This window comes from Rattus norvegicus, chromosome 3, assembly GCF_021556685.1.
Source record: "Rattus norvegicus strain SHRSP/BbbUtx chromosome 3, alternate assembly SHRSP_T2T, whole genome shotgun sequence".
Taxonomy (NCBI): domain Eukaryota; kingdom Metazoa; phylum Chordata; class Mammalia; order Rodentia; family Muridae; genus Rattus; species Rattus norvegicus.
The window spans coordinates 141,251,420-141,275,802 of record NC_141536.1 but is presented as its reverse complement, the minus strand read 5'-3'; the positions used below and the strand labels follow the sequence as shown (position 1 = coordinate 141,275,802).

General features: G+C 47.0%; 1 protein-coding gene across 37 annotated transcripts in view; it reads left to right on the top strand.

Annotated features, from left to right (window-relative positions):
- The window catches only part of Bcl2l1 (Bcl2-like 1), a 51,036-nt gene that overhangs the window by 1,523 nt on the left and 25,130 nt on the right, over nucleotides 1–24,383 (top strand). For 12 of the 37 annotated variants that reach the window (XR_015681626.1, XR_015681651.1, XR_015681614.1 and 9 more), the window contains 1 exon segment: nucleotides 37–712. Coding sequence is in view for 24 of the 37 variants with exons in the window: in XM_087648777.1 (XP_087504903.1) it covers nucleotides 149–712 (564 nt within the window). In the remaining 13 variants the exon portion in view is untranslated. 37 annotated transcript variants of the gene reach the window in all.

Here is a 24,383-nt window from a genome sequence, read left to right as displayed (position 1 = left end):
TAAAATTTTCTCCTGAAGCTCTTTCTCTCTCTTCAGAACCCTATCTTGGCTTTGGATCCTGGAAGAGAATCGCTAAACACAGAGCAGACCCAGTGAGTGAGCAGGTGTTTTGGACAATGGACTGGTTGAGCCCATCTCTATTATAAAAATGTCTCAGAGCAACCGGGAGCTGGTGGTTGACTTTCTCTCCTACAAGCTCTCCCAGAAAGGATACAGCTGGAGTCAGTTTAGCGATGTCGAAGAGAACAGGACTGAAGCCCCAGAAGAAACTGAACCAGAAAGGGAGACCCCCAGTGCCATCAATGGCAACCCATCCTGGCACCTGGCGGATAGCCCCGCGGTGAATGGAGCCACTGGCCACAGCAGCAGTTTGGATGCGCGGGAGGTAATCCCCATGGCAGCAGTGAAGCAAGCGCTGAGAGAGGCTGGCGATGAGTTTGAACTGCGGTACCGGAGAGCATTCAGTGATCTAACATCCCAGCTTCATATAACCCCAGGGACAGCATATCAGAGCTTTGAACAGGTAGTGAATGAACTCTTTCGGGATGGGGTAAACTGGGGTCGCATTGTGGCCTTCTTCTCCTTTGGCGGGGCACTGTGCGTGGAAAGCGTAGACAAGGAGATGCAGGTATTGGTGAGTCGGATTGCAAGTTGGATGGCCACCTACCTGAATGACCACCTAGAGCCTTGGATCCAGGAGAACGGCGGCTGGGTAAGAACCACGCCCCTTGTGTGTCCGCCCCTTGTGTGTCTCTCCTCTGTGGAGATCCCTAACTGCCCTTTTTGGTCTCCTGGCATGGTTGTTGAAGATATCGATTATTCAGGAGACATTCCTGGCTTCACTTTAATACCAGGGGTTAACTTTGGGAATATTGATGACCCTGTTTTTAAGGAACCTGTATTTTTCATTCTGGCTACCCTTGTGGCCCCGCAGTTTCATAGTTTTGTTCCAATTTCTCGGCAAAGAAAAACAGCCTGTGTGTTTACTTGGCTTAAAACCTAGGAGAGTAGCAAGTTCTCCCTGTGTTCTGCTCACTCTCACGTAATGGGTCACCTTGGCTGGGGGGAGGAATATAATACCTGGAGGAACTGCAGAGCTGATAACCCCAGGCTCCTGTGTGCTCGCATGCATGCTATTCAGACCATTTGGTCAGGCAGGAGCCCCACTGGCTTGACTGGCTGAATATTGTCTGATTTTAGAGAAGGTGGTCTGAGCCAATTGTGTTTGTGCTGTGCCCCTAAGTTCATTTTCACCATGGTTGGCTTGTTTGGGGAGCCCTTGCTGTGCCCCAGGACTTTGTACCTCACTGCCCTGGATCAGTTGGGGATCTCCAGCTGCTCTGCCCAGTGTTTTTCTGCTCAGGGCCCTGGGGCCTCTTTACTAAAGCACTGTTTGCTGCTGGCAGAGCACGAACCAGGTCTGTGAGGCTCCATAGGAAATTAAGATTTGGTGACAGACTGGATGTGGGTGTGAGTCCTGACCCTGTCACTTAACTGGCCATGTGACCTTGGTCAGGCTGACTTACCTTCTGGGGCCTCAGCTTCTCACAGACTGTTGTGACTCTTAAAGATAAAGCGAGCAGAAGCTGACACCAGTGAGTGCCTTTTCTTCTGCTCACCCTTGTGCTCACCAGGGTGAGATAGAGGTGAGAATGCCCTTACTGGTGACCACTGTGGTAGGCATTTACCGTTCGGAGGGAACTCCATTCTGGAATAGGGGAGAATGCGACTTCTGAGATGTATTCTGTCCCCTCAACATGTAGAGAATGGACAGACTGGAAAATAAGTCATCCATTGAAGGAAGTGAGGTGGAAGGGACCATGCACCATGGACTCCCGGAATGTCAAGAATTTGGTTGTTCCTAGGCTGGGTCTAGGGCGGGGCAAGAGACCTCCTGGGTTTGCCCTGAGACCCCATCCTGTCTCTAGTTTCCCAGTTCTTTGAAACTTCACCCCTCTTCCCTCCAGTAGCTCTTGTAAAGGCAAGGAGGTCACTTGTCAGTAGAGGTCAGATGACCAGCGTAGAGTTGGCTGAGGTAGAGGTGGGTTCCCTTGAGCTAAGGATTGCCAGACTTGAAAGCCAATCTGTAAATGAACTCCCTGGGGAGATAAATGATTAAATTGTTCCTGTTGGTTTGTGCTGTGACCTCTTCTATTCATTCTCTCTTGCTTTGATTCTCTTTTGGGGCAAATATTTGTTCAGCTGATTATAGGAGGGGCAGAATTCCAGTGCTTCAGACACACCCTCTGAAGCATCTCCAAGTAGACGTGGGCCCTTTGCCTCTGTGGCGTGCAGCCTGCCTTTAGCTGACTGAGTGGTCCTAACAACAGGTAGGGTCTTGCCAGCTACAAACAGTGGTCACATGGAGGAGGCCTGCCGGGCCAGGGAGCCTCTTGTCTGCAGAGGCTATTGGGGCCTGAGGACTGCCAGCTGCCCCAGATTGCATGTTCCAATCACCTGGAAAAAATGCTAAACCTACCTAAGGCAGCAGCTTGGGGGCAAATTCATTAGCTCTCCACTGATTAAAATTCCACCTTCCAATGCCTCTTCACTCAAGAATCTCCAGAGCCTGTTGGGCAACATACCTGGTAACCTGCCACTTGCTCTTGGTAAGCAGAGAATGTGTGCAGAAGAGCGGGTTATGGCAGAACCATTTCTTCCCCTGAGATGGGGTGGGGGGGCCAAGGAACATTGCACTTGGTGTTATTTGAGCCCTGGTAGATGCCTGCCCATGTCCTTTTAGGTACAGTCTCCTCAGAGCTGTGCAGATGCTGCTGCAGTGGCATCCCCTAACTGCCCTGAACGCTGCAGCTATAAAGTCTTAGAATTCAAGTAGTCCACTCAGGGTACGCTCTGGATTAGCATTCCTTTAGGAAAGGGTAAAGAACTTTGCCTTTCTTGTACCTTGAGTACTTCATGTGTTTTATCTTTTACTTAGTGAAGCAAATTTACTGAACAGCTACTATAAGGCAAGCAGTGTACTAGGGCTAGCTTAAGCTAGACACTATCTCTCCATCATGGAAATATGTGGTCATGCATATGTTCCAAACAGTAACTTTCCAAGGTAGGTGAATTTATTCCCAGGTTGTACACAAAGCTCCCAGTGGCTAAATGACTGAGCTTAAATGTTTCTCCGCCAACGTAGTATCTTAAATTGAGGTTGGCCTGATTTCAGAGTCCAAACTCTTCCTTCCATGCCTTGTTGGGGAAGTAATAATCCCGACAGACTAGCATAGACGCTCGGCTACTGTGGGGCTGAGAAAAGCCTGTCTGTAGAAGGTGCTCATTCCATGCTGCAATGGTAGCATCGTTCAGCTATCTGAGAACAGTGCCCAAATGTGTGGACACCTCCAATTGTAGTACCAGTAAAACTCAGGCGCGGCAAGTGTAGAGTGGCATCAGGAGTTTGCCCAGTCACGATGGGCTTCATGTTAGTGTTTTCCTTGTCAGTCATTGAGAGTGGCATGTGTGCAAGGAGACAGATGGCCTGCTCTAGAATCTCTGTCAATTGTAGGGTGATGCTCTAAGGATTGGAACTCCAGCCTCTGGCCATAACACTGCCAGCCTGCCTGAGTCACCTGGGAAGATGTCTACCTGTTTGTGTCTCTTGTCTTTTGTCTCTCCTACCTGTAAAATCGAATAATGATACCCAACTGCCAGAATAAAAGCCCTTCCCTAACCTTAATTGTAGGGTGGATGCACTTCTTCCCCAGAATGAGCTTCCTCTCTCTAGGCTCTGAACTTTACCCCCTGGAGTTACACCTTAGGAAACAGCCTGTTCACTGAGACCTAGGCCTCATGGGATGAAACTCTTTTGGGGTTTTTTACTTTGAATGTGGGTGATACTCCAAGTGAGCCAGTCACTTTGGTTTAACCAGCCCTGGAGATACCCTTTGCCCAATGGAAACACCATGGTTAGGAGCAGTGAACGAGTGGTACTGGGGAGAGTACCTAACTTGGCCTTTCCCAAGCTGCAGCTCTCTTACCTGTTCTGGCTTCTTCAGTGTAATAGAGAGATGGACTGTGCTTAACTGAAGCACATCAGCTCCATTTGCAAATTCGGCAGTTTTGTGGTTTTCTTGGGGGAAGCCCCATCAGAAACCCCAACACCGAAATTCTTAGTAATCTCATTCAGGTCTCCAAATGAAGTAAAGTGTCTCAGGGGCTCCCCCTTGGACACCTACTTCTTTTCGGTGTCCCTTTTTGGGTGGCTCTTGAAACTCCTTTGCCATCGTAGGGTTTTCCAGACTCCCTAAAGCAACATCCCCAGCAGCCACACGGAGCTCCTCGTCTTCTGCTTGAGAATTACCCAGGTATTTTTAGGGTGCCCCAGTGGAACCTGGAGGAGTTTCTTGACTTTCTTGTGGGCAACCACCAATTTTGTTTGGGCTGTGTGAAGCAGTATTATTAGCTGAACCCCTCTCCCAGCAGAAGCCGAACCCCTCTCCCTCTCTTGTCCTAAGGCCAGTGGTCTTAAATCCTTCTCTTGTGCCCAGCCTCCTGGTTTTCCCCAGCCCTCAGCCTACCCTCAAAGGTCTTGCTTTTTGCAGTTGCTGCTTTGTCTGGGTTAGTGTTCTTTGATTTAAAGGTGACTCCCAGTCTGCCTTTCAGCAGAAACAACATCCTCAACAACCAATCTATCAAGATTTCATCCCCAGGCTCTTACCAAAGTCTTCAGGGTCTTCCCTACAACTCCTCTTTTCTTGAAGGAATCACTTGGGATCCTGTTGTCCCTGCAGCTCAGTCTGTCTTCCCCACTCCCACTGGGCCATTGTTTCACTTAGTGGGACAAATTGCCACCAGCTTGATACTCAGCATCTGTACAGGATCCCTGCACTTTGTATGAAGGAAGGAAGCTGTTGGTGTAAGTTGGTGCAGAGAAGGCATTTCTAACAGCTGTACTGTGTGAGGAGTTGAGGCAGAGTCCACATCTTGTTCACACTGGTTATCTCAGCCCAGAGCACAGGTCTTAGGTATAGCAGTCACTGATGAAAGAGACCTTATCAAACCAGAATAATAATGGTGGAAGCCTCCTCTAGCCCAGATGTTGAGCCTCTATTCTGCTAAACTCAGTACTAAACAAACGAACAAATACTAAACAGAACTAAGTTTTTGCCTCATGTAGCTCGTTCTGGTAGAGAGACAAAAATAATGAAGGCTGAGGCTCAGTCTGTAAAATGTTTGCTGTGTTAGCATAAGAGTTTGGGCCAGCCCATGCTTTTAACCCCAACACTTGGGAGGCAGAGGCAGGCTGGTCCAAAGAGGGAGTTCTAGGACAGCCAAGGATACGCAGAAAAATGGTCTCAACACACATACCCTTAAAAAACAAAACAAACCAACCAACCAACCAAACAAACAAAAAAAACCCAATCTTTTGGGTTTGATCACTAGAATCCAGAATCTGTGTTTAAAAGAAGAAAAAAAAGCCAGACAAAGTGATGTGTACTTGTAACCCCAGAGCTGGAAGACAGAGACAAGGGATTTCTGGGGTTTGCTGGCCAGCCACTCTAGCCTAATGTGTGAGTTCTAGACCAGTGAAGTAGGTAGCTCCTGAGGAGCAATATCCAGGATTGACCTCTGGCCCCCATATGCATATACACGTAGATGCAAGCTAAACTGAATGTGTACACACACACACACACACACACACACACACACACACACAATGTATACACAGCAGTCCATTGACATTACAGTCTGGAAGCTAGAGAGATGGCTCAGTGTATAAGAGCTCTTGCTGCTCCTCTAGAGGACTCAGATTTGATTAACCTTTCTCTATCCCCACCATGTGGGGGGGTAGAGGGGGAGAGGAGAGATGTATCAGCTAATACTAAGAACTCTGAAGAAAATTAGATTCATAGATAATGCCTAGCAAGGCAGGGTAGGGCAGCACTTTAATAATGGTGATCGAAGGACCTGGCAAGATGATTCAGCTTGTAAAGTGTATGCTATCAAAGCTGATATCCTGAGTTACATCCTTGGTTCTCATGTGGTGGAAGGGAAGAATAGTGCAAGTTGTCCTTTGCCCTCCATATCCTCCATGGCATGCCCATCCCCAGTGAGTGGATGGATGGATGAAATTTAAAGAATAATCAAAAAAGTGAACAACCAAGATATAGGGAAATGAAAAACAGCTCACCCCTCACCTGTTGAGGAGCTAGAATATGAATTAACTTGACATAAGGCAAATTAACAAAAACCCCAAACATTTTAATAAGTCATTTGTGCACAAGAACAAACTCAAAGAATGGCTAGATTCATGATTGAGGCTTATGTAGCACCCTGAACTGCATAAAGGAATAGGAGGCTGAGTGTGGGATCGCACGCTTCTAATCCCAGCACCCAGCAGGGACAGGCAGATCTTGGAGTGGGAGGCCAGCTCTCACCAGGGCTACATGATGAGACCCTGTCTCAAACCAAGAAAGAGGTAAATAAATAAACAAAAAGAAGTAATAGGGCTTTGGGATTCATACAGTGACTGTTCAAGGGATCGGAAGCTTAGCGACGAATTATAGTGAGTAAATATTGTCTCAGGTAATAAAAGTTGTAGAGCAACCCAATAACTGATACAAATAAATACTTTTGTGACATGTTTTTTTAAAAACAGCTTTTCTCCAGATGAGCTAAGGCTGAACAGGGGAACCCTGTCTTGGGTTACTCCTGTGTGTCTCCCAGTGTATGTTTCAGAGTAACCAGCTTCCAGTGTGCCACACATGCATAGTCTGGTCTCCCAGGCCTGTTCTTGGAATATTGTATCCAGAACCCCAGCAACCTGAAGGTGGTATTTGAGCCGAGGACTGAGAGGAGGTGGTTCACTGTGAGAGTCCATATAGAGAGCGTTTCAAGCAGAGGAGCGGACTGAGGGAGAAAGATCCTTGGCATTTTCAGGGATGGCAGGAAGTCAGTTTGGCTGAAGAAGCAGCAAGGGACAGAATGGTAGGAGATGAGGGCAAAGAAAGCTTGGGGGAAGGAAGGATGGGGAGGAGCCTGGAGACCAGAGCACACAGGGCATTGCAGGACAGGTTGAGGCTTTGGCTTGGAATGAGAGAGAAGCCAAGAGTAGGTTTGCAGGGAGGTGATGCTCAGAATTCTGTAAAGGTGAAAGCAGGTCTTTACCTTTGGAAGATGCTGATGCCTGGCAGATGAAAAGGCACCTTGGCTTTAAGTGGGTGGGTGGGGAGAGAGGAGATCAGCTTTGCACATGGTGTATTGACTGGTCTGTCTAGCCATGTTGGAAGCCATGGTTTTGTTTTGTTTTGTTTGTTTTTCTGGCCATTTGGAAATTCTAGATGAAATAAGGACTGAATACTCTGGGAGGTTGAAACAGAAGAATTGCTTTGAGTTTGAGGCCAGCCCAGACTACATGGTGAATTCAAGGCCAACCTGGGCCCGTCTCATGCCAATAAGTAACCTAACTCTAACTCTTCTTCAGAAATACTTCTCTCCAAATGTACTTTACAAATGACCCTCCTTTATTCTTCTGTTTCTGCCTGGAAAACTGCAATTCGTTTAAGTAAAAATTCTACCACCACCACCCCCTCAGGCTCTTTTGACCTTCCTAAATCTTGGGCACAGTGATAACATTGAAGTATGCTAGTGTCTAGAGAGCCTGGCACCATGTTGCTGTCATACTTTTTATTTGTCCCATGGAACTCTTGGCTCACTCACAAAGCATCCGTCCTCCTTTTTGTGTATGGTCACCATTAGCACATTCTCAGTGGCAGCTTTCTGTCATGGTATCAATTCTATTGTATATGTGCCCTGGTGGATCAGGCTCTCCCTGGTCTCAGGGTAAAGATCCAAAAATCTACTCTCTTAGCTCTCTACATTCAGTCTGTAACAGATCATTTCAGCCCCAGACCTCAGTTTCTTCCTCATGATGGGCTCTTGAAATTGACATCCTAGGAGTCCTAATTCTCACCGGCCTCAGTCCTGGGGCAGTTATTTAAAGTGGCTTTCTTCTTTCCAAGACAGTGCAGTCACAGGGTCATCTGTCACTGGCTCCACAAGAGTAAGTCCCCATACACACTGACCAGCACATTCCAGCCTACAGAGCACTTGCACATCTGCCTTATCTTTGTGATACCTTTAGCCATGCAGATTGGTGATCAGGACAGTGCCATCTCTATGTCACAGGAGCAGACAGGATCAGAGATGAGTGAGATCACTGGTCACCTGGTGTGTGACCTGGGCTTGTTGGGAAGACTCAGAAAGTCAGTTCTTGGTTTGCAGTGCTCAGAACCATGACAGTCATCCAGGCAGTACTGTCATTATCTGGGGCCCCTCCAGTCACTGTTCTGTAGAGAGAAACCACCTTTGGGACCTTGTGCTGCTTGGTTTCATCCCCAGTGAGTCTCAGGCCAGGCCTACATTGGCTCCAAGCTACGGAGTGAGTTCTCTGGGTCGAGAGGAGAGTTCCCCTCGGAACTAGAGCTTTTTCTCGTGCTCTTCAGGAAATGCCATTGCAGTGACTCCCATAGACTGTTTCCTGTCCCGGCCCCGAAGCCGGATTCCTGCTGTAGAGTGTGGAAACTGGAAAGTAATGTCCCGAGAGGCATGCCCCCTACTTTTTTTGTATGCCCTTCCCTTTCCTTTCAGTCACTTTCTCTGCTCTCATTCCCTTCCCCTTCACCTAGTCTCTCCCTCCAACCTGCCCTCCTCCCTTCAGAACTGGAGATGCTTTTCTAGTAGTTCTGCCTCTGATGCTAGACTGTGGGGTCAGTCAGAAAGAACTCCCAGCCAGTCTCCCTGGCTCCATCAGTTATAAACTCTCCTCTAGAGGGGCATTAGACCTGTTACTTGGAGTACCCTATGTCATCTATGAACTGACTTCTCTCATGGGTTCCTACCCATTTGGGCATAGGACAGAGATTTCTAAGAGAGGTATCTAAGGTTCTGCACTTAAAATCCTGCTTCTTGGAGATTGATGGCTAGGTGGAGTGACAGTTTGCCATCCTTCCCAAGTCACCTTTCAGGAGGAAGCTGGAAGGTTGCGAACCTTGTTGGACTGTCATCTGAAGAATGGGAGCTGGCCTGGGAGGGGATTGGAATGCACTCAACTATGCCTCAGATCCTTTGTTCTAATTCTTGAAAGGGAAACATTCCCCTCCCTCCACCCTGGCCACACACATGTGCCTTTGTTCCCCAAGTCAGAGTCAGGCAGCGCCTGGAACATGACCACTGGGAACACAGTGTCCCTTCAGAGGAACCTGACTCGCCTCCCCAGAGACTGGCCCTTGGTCAGTAGGACTGGGACTTAGGAGCCCAGCCTCATGCCCTTTTGACAGGAGCGTCTCCCACAGGATGAAAGCTTGCTTCCAGACACATGTCCAGGCACTTCTTTGGAATTATTCCATGGGATGCCCATGTCCCAGGACTAAGCAGCCCCTCCTCTTATTCTGTTTGGTGATTAATATTATTGTTAACATTGCTATTAATAGCACCTAACATTTATTGAATGCTTACTCTATGCCAGGCATTGTTCAGTATGCACTACAAGTACTAATTGATTCCATTCTCACAGCAGCACCCGATGAAGTAGGTACTATTATTAGCCCCTTTCACAACCGAGGCACAGGAGTAAAGCAGCTCGTCTAAGTAGCACAGTTAGTACTAGGCAAAGTCTGGGAGGGAAGCTTCTAGCTGAGCTTTGAAGGGGTGTAACAGTGGGCAGAGTCAGAACTTGACTCCAGGCCTGCCTTACCCTAGCACTTAGGCTGTTTATTTCTTGTACTTGAACAGCCTATAAAGTAGGTAGCATCATCTTCATTTCATGGTCAAGAAAACCAAGGCTGAGAGAAAGAAAGGATACTGCTGAGGCCTCCCAGACCAGTACCTGGAGGAGTTAGTGTTGCAGTACAGAGTGTTTAGCTTCCAGAACCTCACCACTGTAGCAGTATACAGTAGTGATGGCTCCTTTCAAGTGCATGGTAGTGATTTCTAATGGACCAAACCTTTTGTTCACATTTCCAGGTAAGATGGGCCACTTTCAGCTTCATTCCCAAGGAGGAAACGAAAACAAAGAGTAAAGTGACTGTCAGACTTGAAGTCTATTTGACTGGAGTTTGTTTTGTTTTGTTTGGAGGCAGTGGCTTTTTGAGAGTCTCATATATCCCAGGCTGCCTTAATTTCGTTATGTTGCGGAGGAGGATCTCCTTGAACTCCTCCTCTTCCTCCTCACACTTCCTGGGATTACAGGCATGCCCCACCATGCCCTGCTCCTGTGTCTGGCTAGTTGCCCCTCATCATCCTTGTGCTGCCTGCTACTCCTAAAGCTGGCCTCCTCTAGTTTAGATAAGTACATGTTAATGAGTGCCTTGGATGGGACACCGTGCTGTGGTGGTGAGTGAGACTCCATGCCCTCTGTTGGCAGTCTGTCTCTGCTTCACACCACGGAACCGGCTAGCGGCCTTGCCTGTTGAATCAGTCTGTGTCATATCAGTCTGTCCCCCAGGCCCCAGACATTTTAGCTCACTATTTCGGAGCTTTCTATTCATGGCCCTTAGCTCCATTGTCTCTGATTTATGAGTGGTGGGGCAGAGCTTTATGGCCCACAAATGGTGAAGCAGAGTTGCTTACCTCATGGTAAGAGCAAGGAAGCAAGTGGCATGAGAGAGGGAGCTAGGAAAAGAATGCACCCATCACTGTATGCCTAGTGATTTACTTCCCATTGCACAAAAGCCATTAAGTTATGAACTTGCTCTTTAATGACAAGAAGAGGTCTGGGATATCGGCCCTGCTGGGGAGAGCAGTTTGAGCAGACCTTTTTAATCCCTCCCCAAGGGCTGGAGAGATGGCTCAGTGGTTTAGAGCACTGACTGCTCTTCCAGAGGTCCTGAGTTCAATTCCCAGCAATCACATGGTGGCTTACAACTATCTGTAATGGGATCAGATGCCCTTTTCTGGTGTGTTCTGGTGTGTCTGAAGACACACACGTACATAAAGTAAATAGATAAGTCTTAGAAAAAAAAAACCCTCCCCACTTTCCAGTCTCTGAATAAAATGGTTTGATCTCAGTGAGTAAACCCATGACCGCCCTGTACTCAGCATAGTTGCCTTCCTGAAGACCCTGCATCAGAACACTGTTGCATTGGGGACTGTGTCTTTAACACAGGAGATTTGGGAGGGTGGAGGTGGGAGTTCTTTTTGTTTTGAGACAGTCTCATTCTGTAGTCCAAGCTAACCTGAAACTTACTGCAGTCCTCCTGCCTGGGAAGTCCTGGGATCACATTCCTATGTCAGTGTGCCTGGCTAACATATATGTCTCTGAGGTATATTTTATAGCCAGGCCAAAACAGTATTTATTAATCACTATTAACAAACTTGTAGACAACTCACATGTGAAGCAACTTCCAGTTCTCAAATCCATAAACCTGAGAGAATAGCGCCAACCTTACTGGAGTAAGCAAAGCCTAAGTAAGAAAGTGAATGCCTGGGGTTGGGGATTTAGCTCAGTGGCAGACCACTTGCCTAGCAAGCACAAGGCCCTGGGTTCAGTCCCCAGCTCCGAAAAAAAAGAAAAAAGAAAAAAAAAAAAAAAAAAAAGAAAGTGAATGCCTAAGTGTTGTTAGGATTAATAGCAGGTGTTGTGTGGGGAATGCTTGCTTGCACTACACCAGGTGCTGTGTTTATGCCCTTGACATAATCGTCTTATTCAGTCTCCACAACTGCTCTGGTGTGCAGAGGGCACTCCCAGGATTCAGAGACCTCCATAGTAACACATCTTCTAAGAGGCAGAGCACAGTCTGGCAATATGCCTTGTGCCAAAATCTATCCTTATGCCTCTATGTTGTTGCTTTTTCTACAGACCTGGACTGGTTTATTTTATCCCGAGTGCCTGGCACAGAGCCCAGGCTTCAGCAGGGGATTGGCTAGGGTCTGTTCAGTGAGCAGGAGGGTTGTTACTACTAGACGTAGTAGAAGACTGTCAGTCCCTGAGGAAGCAAACACTTCTGAATCAGGAATACACCCCAAACACTTGGTGAATGGCTTGTGCCAAATCTGTGGTGTAGACTCAAAAAGTGGAGGAGGCCAGACCACTGATTACATCCTACAGGTGGCCTGGGCCTCTGCCAGATGGTCCCTCTTCTACCACCACCACCACCCATTAGATTACCCATGAGAGGCCTCCACCCTTGGTCTGCATCATCACCTTCCACCTGGCCTCTGGCCAGCTAGATTGCCAGTCTAGACTTTTCTGTACCCCAGTAGAAAGCGTCAGAGTGGGGAAAGTCACTGGGGCCTTAAGTAACCATAGTTTTTTCAGCAATGTGGCTTTGTGTGCTGAGGTCTCCCATTTCCTCATCTGTAAAGTGAAGATAATGGTAATGGGTCTTTTCCTCAGAGTGCCATGTTTTTCCTCTGCCGAGAGTCACTGCCTGCCTCACGTCTGATTAGGACTCTCTCTTTATCACTCAGGTCTTACTTCCCCAGAGGATACCCATGTTTACATGTGTACTGTCTAATTCAGGGGAACTTAAGCTCCCAGAGTATTTGCTTTTGTCTTGAACTTTCTCCTTTATTGGTTGGTGAGCTATTGTGGCTTTTGCTGAAGAGGATCTGGTCTAGGCAAAACTGGTCAGAATGTTTGGAGTTTGGTAACATCTGGCCAATATTTTTTGAGAGTCTGTAGAGTGTAGACCATACAGCTTTCTGCCTGACCTACAGTAGACTTGGTCAGTTTTCCCTACTGTTCGGAAGATGTGGAACATGAAGGCTTCTTCGCTCCTCCCTACCCCGTATGCTGGAGGTTGAACCCAGGGCCATTAAGCAAATGTTCTTCCTCAGTCTGTATAGTCCCAACCATTTTTAACCTGTTATGAAACAGGGTCCCTGCAGAACCCATCTGGTCCTGACCTCAGTCCTCCTGTGACACTTTCCTGGGGTTATGGGCTTGAACCACCACACCCAGCTCAGTGAAAGAATAAACAGGCAAAAGGAATGTGGCTGGGACAGGCTAGATGGGTAAGAACCAGCCAGCCAGATCTGAAGGGTGCATGTGAAACACTGGGAGTTGGTGAGCTATCATGGCTTTTGCTGAAGAGGATCTGGTCTGGGCAAAACTGGTCAGGCAGAAGGAAGCAGAGACTGATGTAGGCCTCGGGGAATAGGGGTGGGAGTAGCTGATGGTAGTGTTGGCCTCAGAGCGGGGAGACCCAAAGCACCCCTGGGATGCAGTCAAGTCTCTAGTAACCCCTGGGAGAAAGGAACCCTGGCCAGGTGGGACTCAGTAGGCAAAGCTGCAGGGAGGGAAGAGTCAAAGGCACCTGGGACCTGCAGACCAGGTAGGCCGCCCTGGTGGTTATTTGGGGCTCAGAGCCAGGTGCAGATTCAAAAGATTGATTGAAGCCTTTTGGCAACTCTAGCCTTTGTAGGGTAAACATCACCTGGTCCTGCCACCTGCTATGACTCTGCCAACAAGGTACCCTGGCAGACCCAAAAAGGCCCAGCTTTCTCGCTGCCCTGGTAGAGCAAAACTATCCTCCAGAGAGGCGGGTAGCCTCTGAAAGTCTCAGGTGACAATAAGGTGTCTCCTACTAAAGGGCCTTTCCACTGAGGAAGGCAGAGAGGGGCCCTGGGAACCCAGACAGCTGGGCCAACTAGGGGGAGGGGTCAGCTCAAGAGCAGGTGCAGATTTCGAGGAGGGTGTGGCCTGAGGGGAAGTAGGGATCTTGGTAGGCTACAAAACTTCCCTCCTCCTCCCCCAAACACAGCTGGCTTCTCCAGGAACCTGATGACCTAGTTACAATGCTTAGAAATAGTTAGCTTAGCTTATAGTTCAGGGCTGTGCCAATCTATCATCCTTGAGACTTCTTGGGTCCAAAAGGTACCCTGGGATTTCCTCAGAGTAGTTTCATGTGAAGAACATGCACCTTGTCACATGCATGGGTTGTTGCCCAAGGAAGGACACAGTCAATAAGGTTTCTTCTTTGCTGTGTCTCCTGCCATGCCCAGGGAGAAGTCTCACCAGTCCACCCCTTCCACTTCTCTCCAGGGGCTGGTGGATAGCCAGAAGAAGCCACAAACTCCCTGAGGCACATAGAGGAAGAAACTCCTGTTGCTGAGAACACAAGTCCTCTTCTTTTCTCCTCTCAGTAGGATGGTTAAACCTGGGAGGGTGTGGCAAGACTGAGGCTAGGACCAGATGGAATCCAGAGATGAAAACATGTAGAAAATGGTTGAGACTATGGTTGGATGAGTGAGAAAGATGCCAGGGTCTCTGGAGGTCTCCACCCTCTCTGGTAGCAGCTGCTCCTGGTGTTTGTGGTACTCGCCTTGCCAGTGCCTCCTTGGGAGAAAATTGGTGATCACCGTTGAAGAGTTAGGTACAATACAGTTAGGAGTGTAAGTCATTTGGTAGAGTGTTTGCCTAGTATGTAGGAAGCCCTGGGTTTGAGTCGCAGCACTGCGCTTACTCAGGCTTTGTAACCCAGGCCTAAAACTCAGTATTCTGGAGGATCAAGAGACAAGGTTGTCTTTGACTATATAAGGAGTTATAAAGTAGCCTAGCCCTGCCTCACGCTAACAAAAAGTAAGTAATAATGAGTTGGATATAGTAGCTGGACATAGTGACGCCTGCCTGTAGTCCCAGTACTTGGGAGGCTGAGGCAAGAAGAATACCGTCAAGGCCGGCCTGCACTGTAGAGTAAAACCTGTCTGAGGGGAATGGGGGAGAGGCGAGGGGCAATGGTGAGATGGCTCAGTGGATAGCATTTGCTATAAATCCTAATAACATGAGTTTAGACCCCAGAACCCACATGTGGAACCCACTTCACCAGGTTCTTCTCTGCCTTCCATAGGCATGCTGCTCCCACCCCGCTGCACAGGAAGGGAAGGGAAGGGAGGGGCGGGGAGGGAGGAAGAAAGATGGTTTAAAAAACCAGCAAGGAGATGATAACGTAGTGCTTTTCTGGAATACTCTGCTGAGCTTGAAAGCAGCTATTGAGGTGCGTGGAGCCTGGCACACAGTAACTACTCCGTGTGACAGCTCCTACTATGACTGTTATCTGATTGCTGTCACAGGTGGTCAAGTTGCTCTGATTGTTGTTGGACTTTCCTTTTTCTTTCTCTTCTTTTTTTTTCTGAGACAGAGTTGTTCTTTGCAGCCTTGACTGTCCTGGAACTCATAATATAGACCAGACTGACCTTGAACTCATCAAGATCTGGTTGCCTCTACCTCCAGAGTGCTGTGATTAAAGGAGCTACTTTCTTTTCTTTCTTTCTTTCTTTCTTTTTTTTATGAAAACATTATTTTTTATTAGATATATTTCTTTATTTACATTTCAAATATTATTCCCTTTCCTGGTTTCCTGTTCATAAGCCCCCCTCCCCTCCCCCATATGTGTGTTCACACCCCCCATCCACCCCCTTGCTGCTCCCCCACACACACATTCCCATGCACTGGGGGTCCACCCTTGGCAGGACCAAGGGCTTCCCCTTCCCCTGGTGCCCCAACAAGGCCATCCTCTGCTACATATACAGTTGGAGCCCTGGGTCAGTAAAGAGCTACTTTCTGAAAGCAAATGTTTGGGCTGTAGAGGATGTGGCCATCCTTTGGCCCAAGAGTTAGGGAAACAGGAACCTTTGGCTCACAGCCTTGTCCCTGCCTGCCTCCCTCACCAGGGAGGGTCTCAGGTCAGAACTTGGACACAACTAGACCCCATGTTGTTGACTAGTATTTGGCAACAGGGTGTATTTTCTCTAATCTTTGCCAAGGTTCTCCAAGATGGCAGACCCCTCCATATTTGATGACTGGAAGATTTATGAATTGAACATTTAAAGTGTACAGGAGCATGCAAGCCTAGCACACAGTGGGTGCCTCCATATCTGGATAAGTAAGCTGTTTGGGTACTGTGGAGTTTCTCTGGGATGGCCTCATTTCTTGTTTGTTCAATGGCCATAAACCTCTGGCCTAAGCTCTCTGCCTGTCGCCTCATATGCTGAAGAAAGATAACACCCGCTTTGCCTCCCTCCTGGGCCAGCAGGGAGGTCCAAAGAGGTGATAAGTGAAAAAGCACTTTGAAAACTATAAATGTTTGGTCTTGTTGCTTCTCCCTGATTAAGGCCACAGCCATAGATATCTATATCATTCATTCATTCCCCGAGCCAGCAACCCAACCAGAAAAAGGAAAAGAAGCAAACAAACCTTGACTTAACATTTCCCTGTTTTCAAGGATTAGGGCAAGCTCGTATCTCCACGCCTAGACACCATGAAGGGGAAAAGTTCTTTCTAGACAGGTTGTTCCACAAGGGAGTTCTATGGCAGAGGTTAGGGGAAGCTGAGGAGGAAGCACTGTTTATTGAGCTCAAGACCATCACTCTTACCAGCTATCACTGGTCCTTCCACCTAGTGGCTCAGTATCTAGCAGCCAGGTTAGGAAGCATTCCTAATGATGGCTGGTGTATGTAGAGTGCACTGCCTTGTGGAGAATAAGCTCACCAAATTCTAGGTCTTTTCCATTTCTTTCTCTGTGTGGCTTGGTTACTCACTGATTTGGCTATTGGTTGCCTCCTGCCATGAAATTACTAGGCAAGCTTAGACTGTTGAATGTGACTCACATGGGTATTAGCTACCCCAGGATGTCCTTGCCTGCCCAGCTATGGTACTGGTAGGAGTTTGGGCCCTGGCCAGAGCATTGTCACTTACCTATAAAATTCAGGGTACAGACCTCTTCACCCCACACTTATCTCTGGCTTAGAACAAGAATAGCCACCCCTTGTTCTACCTCTGTCCCCTTTATTCACAGCACTTGCATATAGTCAGAATCTTGGGGGTATAATGCTAGAGAGTCATCTTTAGGGAGTCACTCAGAAATGACCCTTTGAGGCAAGGCCCAGGGAGGAAGCTCAAGTCTAGGGTTCTGGGTCTCCTGGGACTGGGTCAAGCAGCAGGTGCAGCTGAGCCCCCAGGCCAGTGGCTGAATGGTGAAACTGAAAGGTGTATAGGACCAGACAGAAGTCCATCCCGCCTGCCTGTCCACGCAGGTGGTCTACACCTGCAGCACTTTCTTGATCTGACTTGGTTGTAGAAGATAGGGTTCAATATTGGTACCCAAAGCCTTAGTAAGAGAAGTGTGGAGCAAAGCCTGCAGTTTCCATCTAACCCTTTGGGCCCTTTTCAGAGCCCTTAGGGGTGAAAGAGAGTTCTGTCCTTCTCAGTCCCCTCATTGGAAAGGGTCCAGGGATAATGACCTGATAAGCCTTCAGGTCTTCCTTTGTGGAGTCTCTGTTATTTGCGGCAGTGTGCTTTGTCTTTTTATTTTCTTTCTGTTTTACTTCAGCATCATAAGTATGAGTATTAACACTATTATTGTGTGCCATAATAGCATCTGTGTGGAGGGCAGAGGACACGTTTATGAAGTCAGGTCTCTCCTATCTTTTTCTTTCTTTCTTTTTTTTTTTTAAAGATAGGGTTTTTCCATGCATCAGTCCTGGCTGTCCTGGAACTTGCTCTGTAGACCAAGCTGGCCTTGAACTCACAGAGATCTGCCTCCTTCTAACTCCCGAGTGCTGGGACTAAAGGCATGTGCCACTATGCCTGGCTGTTCTTGCTTATCTTTTTGTGTATTTAAAGGAATGAACACAGGTTTGATGAGATTTGATTGACAAGCACTTTTTGTTTTTGGACACAGGGTCTCACAATATCTCTAGGTGGCCTAGAACTTGCTTTTAGACCATGTTGACTTCAAACTCACAGAGATTCACTAGCTTCTGCCTCCTGAATACTGGGATTAAAGACTTGTGGCAAGGGCTGGAGAGATGGCTCAGTGGTTAAGAGCACCGACTGCTCTTCCAGAGGTCCTGAGTTCAATTCCCAGCAACCACATGGTGGCTCACAACCATCCGTAATGGGATCTGATATCCCCTTCTGGTGTGTCTGAAGACAGCTACAGTGTACTCATATACAAAATAAATAAATAAATCTTTAAAAAAAAAAAAAAAAAAAAAAAAAGACTTGTGGCAAGCAGTTTTACCTGGCAAGCCATCTCTCTGGTCCCTTGTGTTTGAGCTTTAAGAGAAGGAGGTTACTTAGTTGGGAGCACGGACTGTAGAGTTGTAGTTATGGATTTGAGTCTGGGCATCATCACATACTGCTGGTGGACAGTAGCTGTGTTTCTTTTTTCCCCTCTGTGTATGCTGTATCTGTGTGTATTGTATAGGTATGTATATGTGTACTTGTCTGTGTGTGTGGATGTTAAGGAAGCCAGAGATTGGCTTTCAGCTATCCTCTGTCATTCTCCACTTTATTTTGAAACACGGTCTCTTGCTGCTCAGTTTAAACAACTGGCCACTGAGCCCTAGGGACCAGGCTATCTCCATCTCTCAAGTAATATTGTTACAGGTGCATACCACCACACCTGGCTTTTCACATGAATGTTAGGAATTGAACTCAGGTCATAAGACACTATTTCAAAAAACACAAACAATAAAAAACAAACTCAAACCAGGAAAAATTACTCTTTTGATTTCATTTTACAGAGGAGAAAAGAAGGGACAAAGGGGGAAAAAAATCACAGAAATATAGCTAGTAAGTGGTGAAGCCTTGCTTTGAGCCCAAGCAGTCTGCCTCAAAAGCCCTTTTGTCCTAGTTGGGAGTGGAAGGGGGCACTAGCAAATGTTGTGGCTGTAGCTATTGTATCCAGCACTGTAGTTCTTTGATTTTGTTCTCTCTGCTGATTCTGAACTCAGGAAAAAACCTAGAAACCCACCCTAGTCACCTCAAATCCCCTGAGACTAACATTGTACTCGTAGTACTCATTAATATTTGCTTAATGGCAGAGAATACTCCCTTTCTTCATTAATCAATCAGTAGCTCTTTATCGACCATTTCCTGTAGGCTAGCTCTGAACAGATCCTGGGAGGACTGCTATGCTTCTGTGAGCAAAAGAGTGTGTGTGTGTGTGTGTGTGTGTGTGTGTGTGTGTGTGTGTCCATGTATTGAGAGGGGTTACATTCCAGAGCTTTGTGTCATTGGCAGAAATTACCACAAGGGAGGCAGAAATAGTACAGGTGGCCAGGTGGCTTAGGGATGTTTTCCAAGCCTGGATTCTCACCCCTCCCTGAGCGGGCCACTCCCTCTTTCTACAGAGCAAGGCAGCACAGATTCACTACCCTTTGACCAGGGCAGAAATCATTCCTATCTCCTCAGCCCTCTGGATGTTTTCCTTATCTTTCTCATCCAGTTTATGAGCATCTAGAAGGATGGGATAAAAGGCAAGAGAAGGAGACTGTAGAAAAATCACACCTGTCTCAGCACAGCAGCTAGATTGGCTTTTTAGAACCTAAGTTTAAAGTGGGGTATAGTGGTCAGGTACCTTTCAATCTCAGTGTCTCGAAAGAGGCGTTCAGCAGCATCCTCAGCTGCACAGTGAGTTGAAAGCCAACCTGGACCAAAACAAACAAACAAAAAAACCCCGTCTTTCTCAAAACAACAACTAAACTGAACCTACTAAGAACACTATTAATAGCATTCTTTCAACCTACCTATGTTTTATCTGGTTTGGTAGGTTTGGCTGGTTTGGTTTTGGTTTTTTGGGAGATTTTTTTTTTCTTTTTCTTTTTCTTTTTTCTTTTTTTTTTTTTTTTTTTTTTTTTATTTTGGAGCTGGGGACCGAACCCAGGGCCTTGTGCTTGCTAGGCAAGCGCTCTACCACTGAGCTAAATCCCCAACCTGGTTTTGGTTTTTTTTTTTTTTTTTTTTTTTTTTTTTTTCAGAGCTGGGGACCGAACCCAGGGCCTTGCGCTTCTTAGGTAAGCGCTCTACCACTGAGCTAAATCCCCAGCCCCCTGGTTTTGGTTTTTTACACAAAAGTTTTTCTGTATAGTCCTGGGTGTCCTGGAACTTTCTCTGTAGACCTTTTGAATGCTCACTGAGTACCAAGTGCTGTACTCAGTAATTTACATGTATTATTTTTGCCAGGTATCCCTAAATAGTTTTTTAATGTGTATGTGAATTTTTGTGTGTATTCACTTGGATGCCTATGAAGGGCAAAAGATAAACCTCAAGTGTCATCCTCAGAAACGATTTCCCTCCTTGGAGACAGGTTCTGTCATTTGCCTGCAGCTCTCCCCATTGGGCTGGCCGGCCGACAAACTCCAAGTGAGCATCACTTGTCTGTTTCTCCAGCACTGAATTAGAAGCATGTGCTTGAGTAGTTAGTGGCCCTGCCTTCTTTCCAGTGAGGACATAGAGACCCAGAGAATGAGATTACATGTTTAAGATCCTCCACTTGTATAAGATAAAACCTAGATTTGAACCTCGAGAGGTCTGTTCCAAAGCCAGGTTACCTCTGTTGCTCTTCCCCATGTGTTTGAGAATGTGCAGGAGTGTTGGGGAAGAATGTTGGAATTCAAGAGATACCCACTGCCCTACCAACTGAGAAAGTTTGTCTGCAAGGGGATGCTCCAGGGCTTAGGGTTATTGTAGGATTTGCCACAGGCATGTTTGAACCTAGCCATTCAGTATCCTCTAATTTCCTGCTTTTACCCTCTCAGCTGCTAGTCAGGAGGTTTGTGAAGGTGACATCATCCAGCTGAATCAGCTGTTACTGTAGACTTACGGGAACTGAAAGTCATTGCCCCTTCCTGCTTTGCAAGTCTCTCCAGAATGAAGTTAGGGCATGGGAGTTCCACCTGTCTGGAGGGTCATGGCTAAAACTCACAATGCTCACTGTTTTAAGAGCTAAAAAGGTAGGCCTGGTGGCACTCACTTATAATCTCAATGCTTGCCGGGCAGAGGTAGGTGGATCTCTGAGTTCCAGGCCAGCCTCAAGTTTCAAAGCAGCATAGTGAGGCCGTGTGTGTGTGTGTGTGTGTGTGTGTGTGTGTGTGTGTGTGTAATTTCTTTATTTTTGAGATAGGGTTCTCTATGTCACCATGACTGTTCTGTAGACCAGGTTGATCTCGAACTCACAGAGACCCACTTGTCTCTGTTTCCCAAGTGCCTGTGAGACCCTGCTTTTCCTTCCTCCTCTTCTTGCAGACAGTTTTACTTTGTAGCCCTGACTGGCTTCAGACTCACAGCCTTCTGTGGTGGAATTCATGTGTGCTGCCATGCCAGGATTAAAAAGGTTCATTTCAGTAGGAAAGTGGTTTATTGAGGGACTGGAGTCTCAAGAAGGTTTTCTTTTCTACCTTCATTAAACCTTTTGTCTTTTTTTGCCTAAGTCTAAGCTCAGGGCAGCACTGTAGGTGGGCAAACAAAATTTATTTGTGGATTTTGATTTTGAATTTAAGCCTTTTAGAGTCTGGTTAGGAGAATTCAAATGAACAAAATTGGTAAACTTCAGAGTAGAGCAACACCACAGTGAACACTGTTGAAGCTCCTCTGTGACAAAAAAGAAGTTACATATATTTTTTCAAAAAGAAATGGGAAGCTAGAGAGATGCTTCAGAAACTAAGAGTGCCTCCTGTTCTTGCAGAAAACCCCAGTTCACTCCCCAACATCTCCTGTAAACTCCAGCTCCAGAAGATTATACATCCTCTTCTGCATTCATGTGCGTGCACATGCACACACACACTCGTGTGCGCACGACATGCTCACACTTACTTGTACAGTAAGACATATAGATGTGTATACGTACATCGTGAATTTGTGTGTACACACATACACACCATATTTTCATTATCCATTCTTTCGCTGATGGACATATAGGCTGGCTGCGTTTCCTTGTTAGTCGAGCAGCAATGACTGTGGATATACAAGGACTTCAGTGGTAGGATATGGAGTCCTTTGGGCAGATGCTTAGAGTACTATAGCTGGGTCATAGGTAGCTCTATTTTAAAAGTTTTGCCTCCTGTGATTTCAATAATGGTTGCCCTAGCTTATATCCTTATCAGTAGTAAATAAGGTTCCTCTCCAGCCACACTCTTACCAGCATTGGTCATCAGATTTCTTGATGATTTACTATAGAATCTTGAATAGGTGTCTGTGTCTCAGACCTCAGGCTTCTCTGTAAAATGTGGACTCTGCTGACACTCACCTCACCAGGGTGCAGGCAGAATGGACACAGTGCTGTGAGAACAGCTGATAGAGGCCTGGGTGTGCTTTCTGCAATGGAAATAGCCAGGCTAAGGTTAGGAATTACACAGCTATTGCTCACTCTTTCACCAAGTCAATGAAATGAATTCCCCTGTGGTCTCCCTGCTCTGCCCTGGCTCCCTTACACAGCAAACATGAGCCTTTTGAATTTTAGGTCAAGCTGTTATTTCTTGACTCAGAATCTTCCACTGACTTTCTCTCTACCCCACCCCCATCTTAGTATACAGCCTAGGCTGGCCTTGAACTCAGTCATCCTGCCTCAGCCTCCTGAGTGCTGTGATTACAAGTGTGTATCAGCCCCCTCAACTATCCAGTGACTTTTTATTCATGAAGATAAAAGCTGGAGTATGTGTAGTGTGGGGACCTTGGCAGGGCAGCAATGACCAGTGCCCTAGAGTTCACTGTTCCTGGTCTCTAAGTGCCCATGCTCACTCCCCCTCCTAGAACCAGTCTTGTGTTCCAGCTCCCATGTCCCTGTGTGTACACATGCCTGGAAGCACACGTGGATGACATGGTGATGAGAATATGTACCCAGGACATTTTGTAACAGGGAAGGAAGGACATTGACCACTGCTCTGGGGGTACCAAAGGTCACAAGGCTAAGAAAAAGCCAAGCGTATTTGGGCGGCCTTCCTCTCTAAAGTGAGTCATTTCCTGAGGAATGTTGGTCATTCATTCATTTGTTCATTAAAGTTACAGAGTTCATGCTGTATGTCAGGCATACAGCTAAAGGTTAAGCAAATACTATGAGCACCATCTTGTCATTCAACTGACATTCTAGTAAGAGAAAAAGAGTCTAAGTACTTAACATATCAGGTAGTATTTAGGACCACAGGGAAAATACAAGAGAAGAAAATGTTCTGTTGCTAGCTAGGGTTGTCAGGAAGGCCTCTGATAAGGGCTTCCTTGGGCCTGATTGCAGTAAAGTGTGATCCATGCAAGTATTAGGGGAAAGAATATTGAAATAGAGGGGACAGCAAGTCCAAAAAAGACTTCAAATATGTTAGTATCAGAGAGGTAAAGAATGTGTAGAAGTTGAGCCTGAAGTAGCCTGCAATCAGGTCCTCCTACAGACCTACATAGAGCATTGCTTTCATTCTGACAGGCATAGAGGGGTTTTGAGCCAAGAAATGACCAGAACCAACTTACGCCTTAGGAGAATCTCTGCTCTCTCTGAAGCAGGGATCTTAGCCTGTAGTTGCCACCCCTTTGGGGGTCAAACAGCTCTCTCACAGTGTTTGTATATCAGATATTTACATTATGATTCATGGCAGCAAAATTACAGTTATGAAGTAGCAATAAAGTAATTTTATGTTTTGGGGTCACCACACCATGAGGATTAAAGGATCGCAGCGTTAGAAAAGTTGAGAACCACTCTGCTCTGGAGAATGAAGTACTCAGGCAAGAGTGGGAACAAGATGGCAGTAGCTGCCTGTACCAGGCAGATTTATGGCAGACATGAGGAGCAATGGTCATAGCTTGATACACTGGGTTTGCTGCTGCTTGGTGGGAGGAAGGAGGAAAGAGAGAGGGCCCAGCTATCCAGCCTGAACAATGAGGAGGTACTTGCTCCATATAGAATACACTAGAACCTTAAGTAATTGTTTTCTGCTGGGCTGTGGCCTTTTGTATTCAAGTGTCAGTTACTTGCTCTTTGACTTTGGGCAAGTGTTTAATTAACTTTGCCAAGCTTCAGTTTCCTCAAATGGAAAAGACTCGTGAGAAAAGACTCGTGTCTAAGCATTAAGCAGTTGGGTGCTGTAAAAGCTAAATGGGAGTAACTTGTGTGTATGACAGAATACTGGCACTGCCTACTCTGAATAAGCTCTGACTAAGAGAGGCATAGGCTACTGTTGTTAAGAGGCAGGGAGTTCCAAGGCTAAGCAGGCTTCTGAAGAGCAGGGAGCAGGCTCCACCCCATTTCCACCATCCCTTCAAGAAGCCCACCCTCCAGGAGACAACTCAGACACCATCTGTCCAGCAGAGGAAAGCCACCGGGAGACAGCTTTCAAGGGAGCATTAGATAGAAGAGCCCTTCCCAAGAAACCTAATCTCACTCTCAGCAGGTGATAATCCCAGCAGCCTCCCCTGGTATCTGAGCCCAGCCCACCCACTTCCTTCTCCTCCCCCATCCGGCCACCTAGGCTCTTTCCCCTACTCACGGTCTTCAGGCGGCCACCCGGAAGACTTAGCAGCTGGAAGAACTCTAATAGGAGGCCCACCTCTGATTGGACCAGCCCGTCACATAGATCAGGTCACCGGGGACTGTAGGTACCACCTGTCCAGACCCCTCCCCCAGGTGCCTGTTCCTGGGTGTGGAGCTTGATCCCTGCCGAAGCCAGCT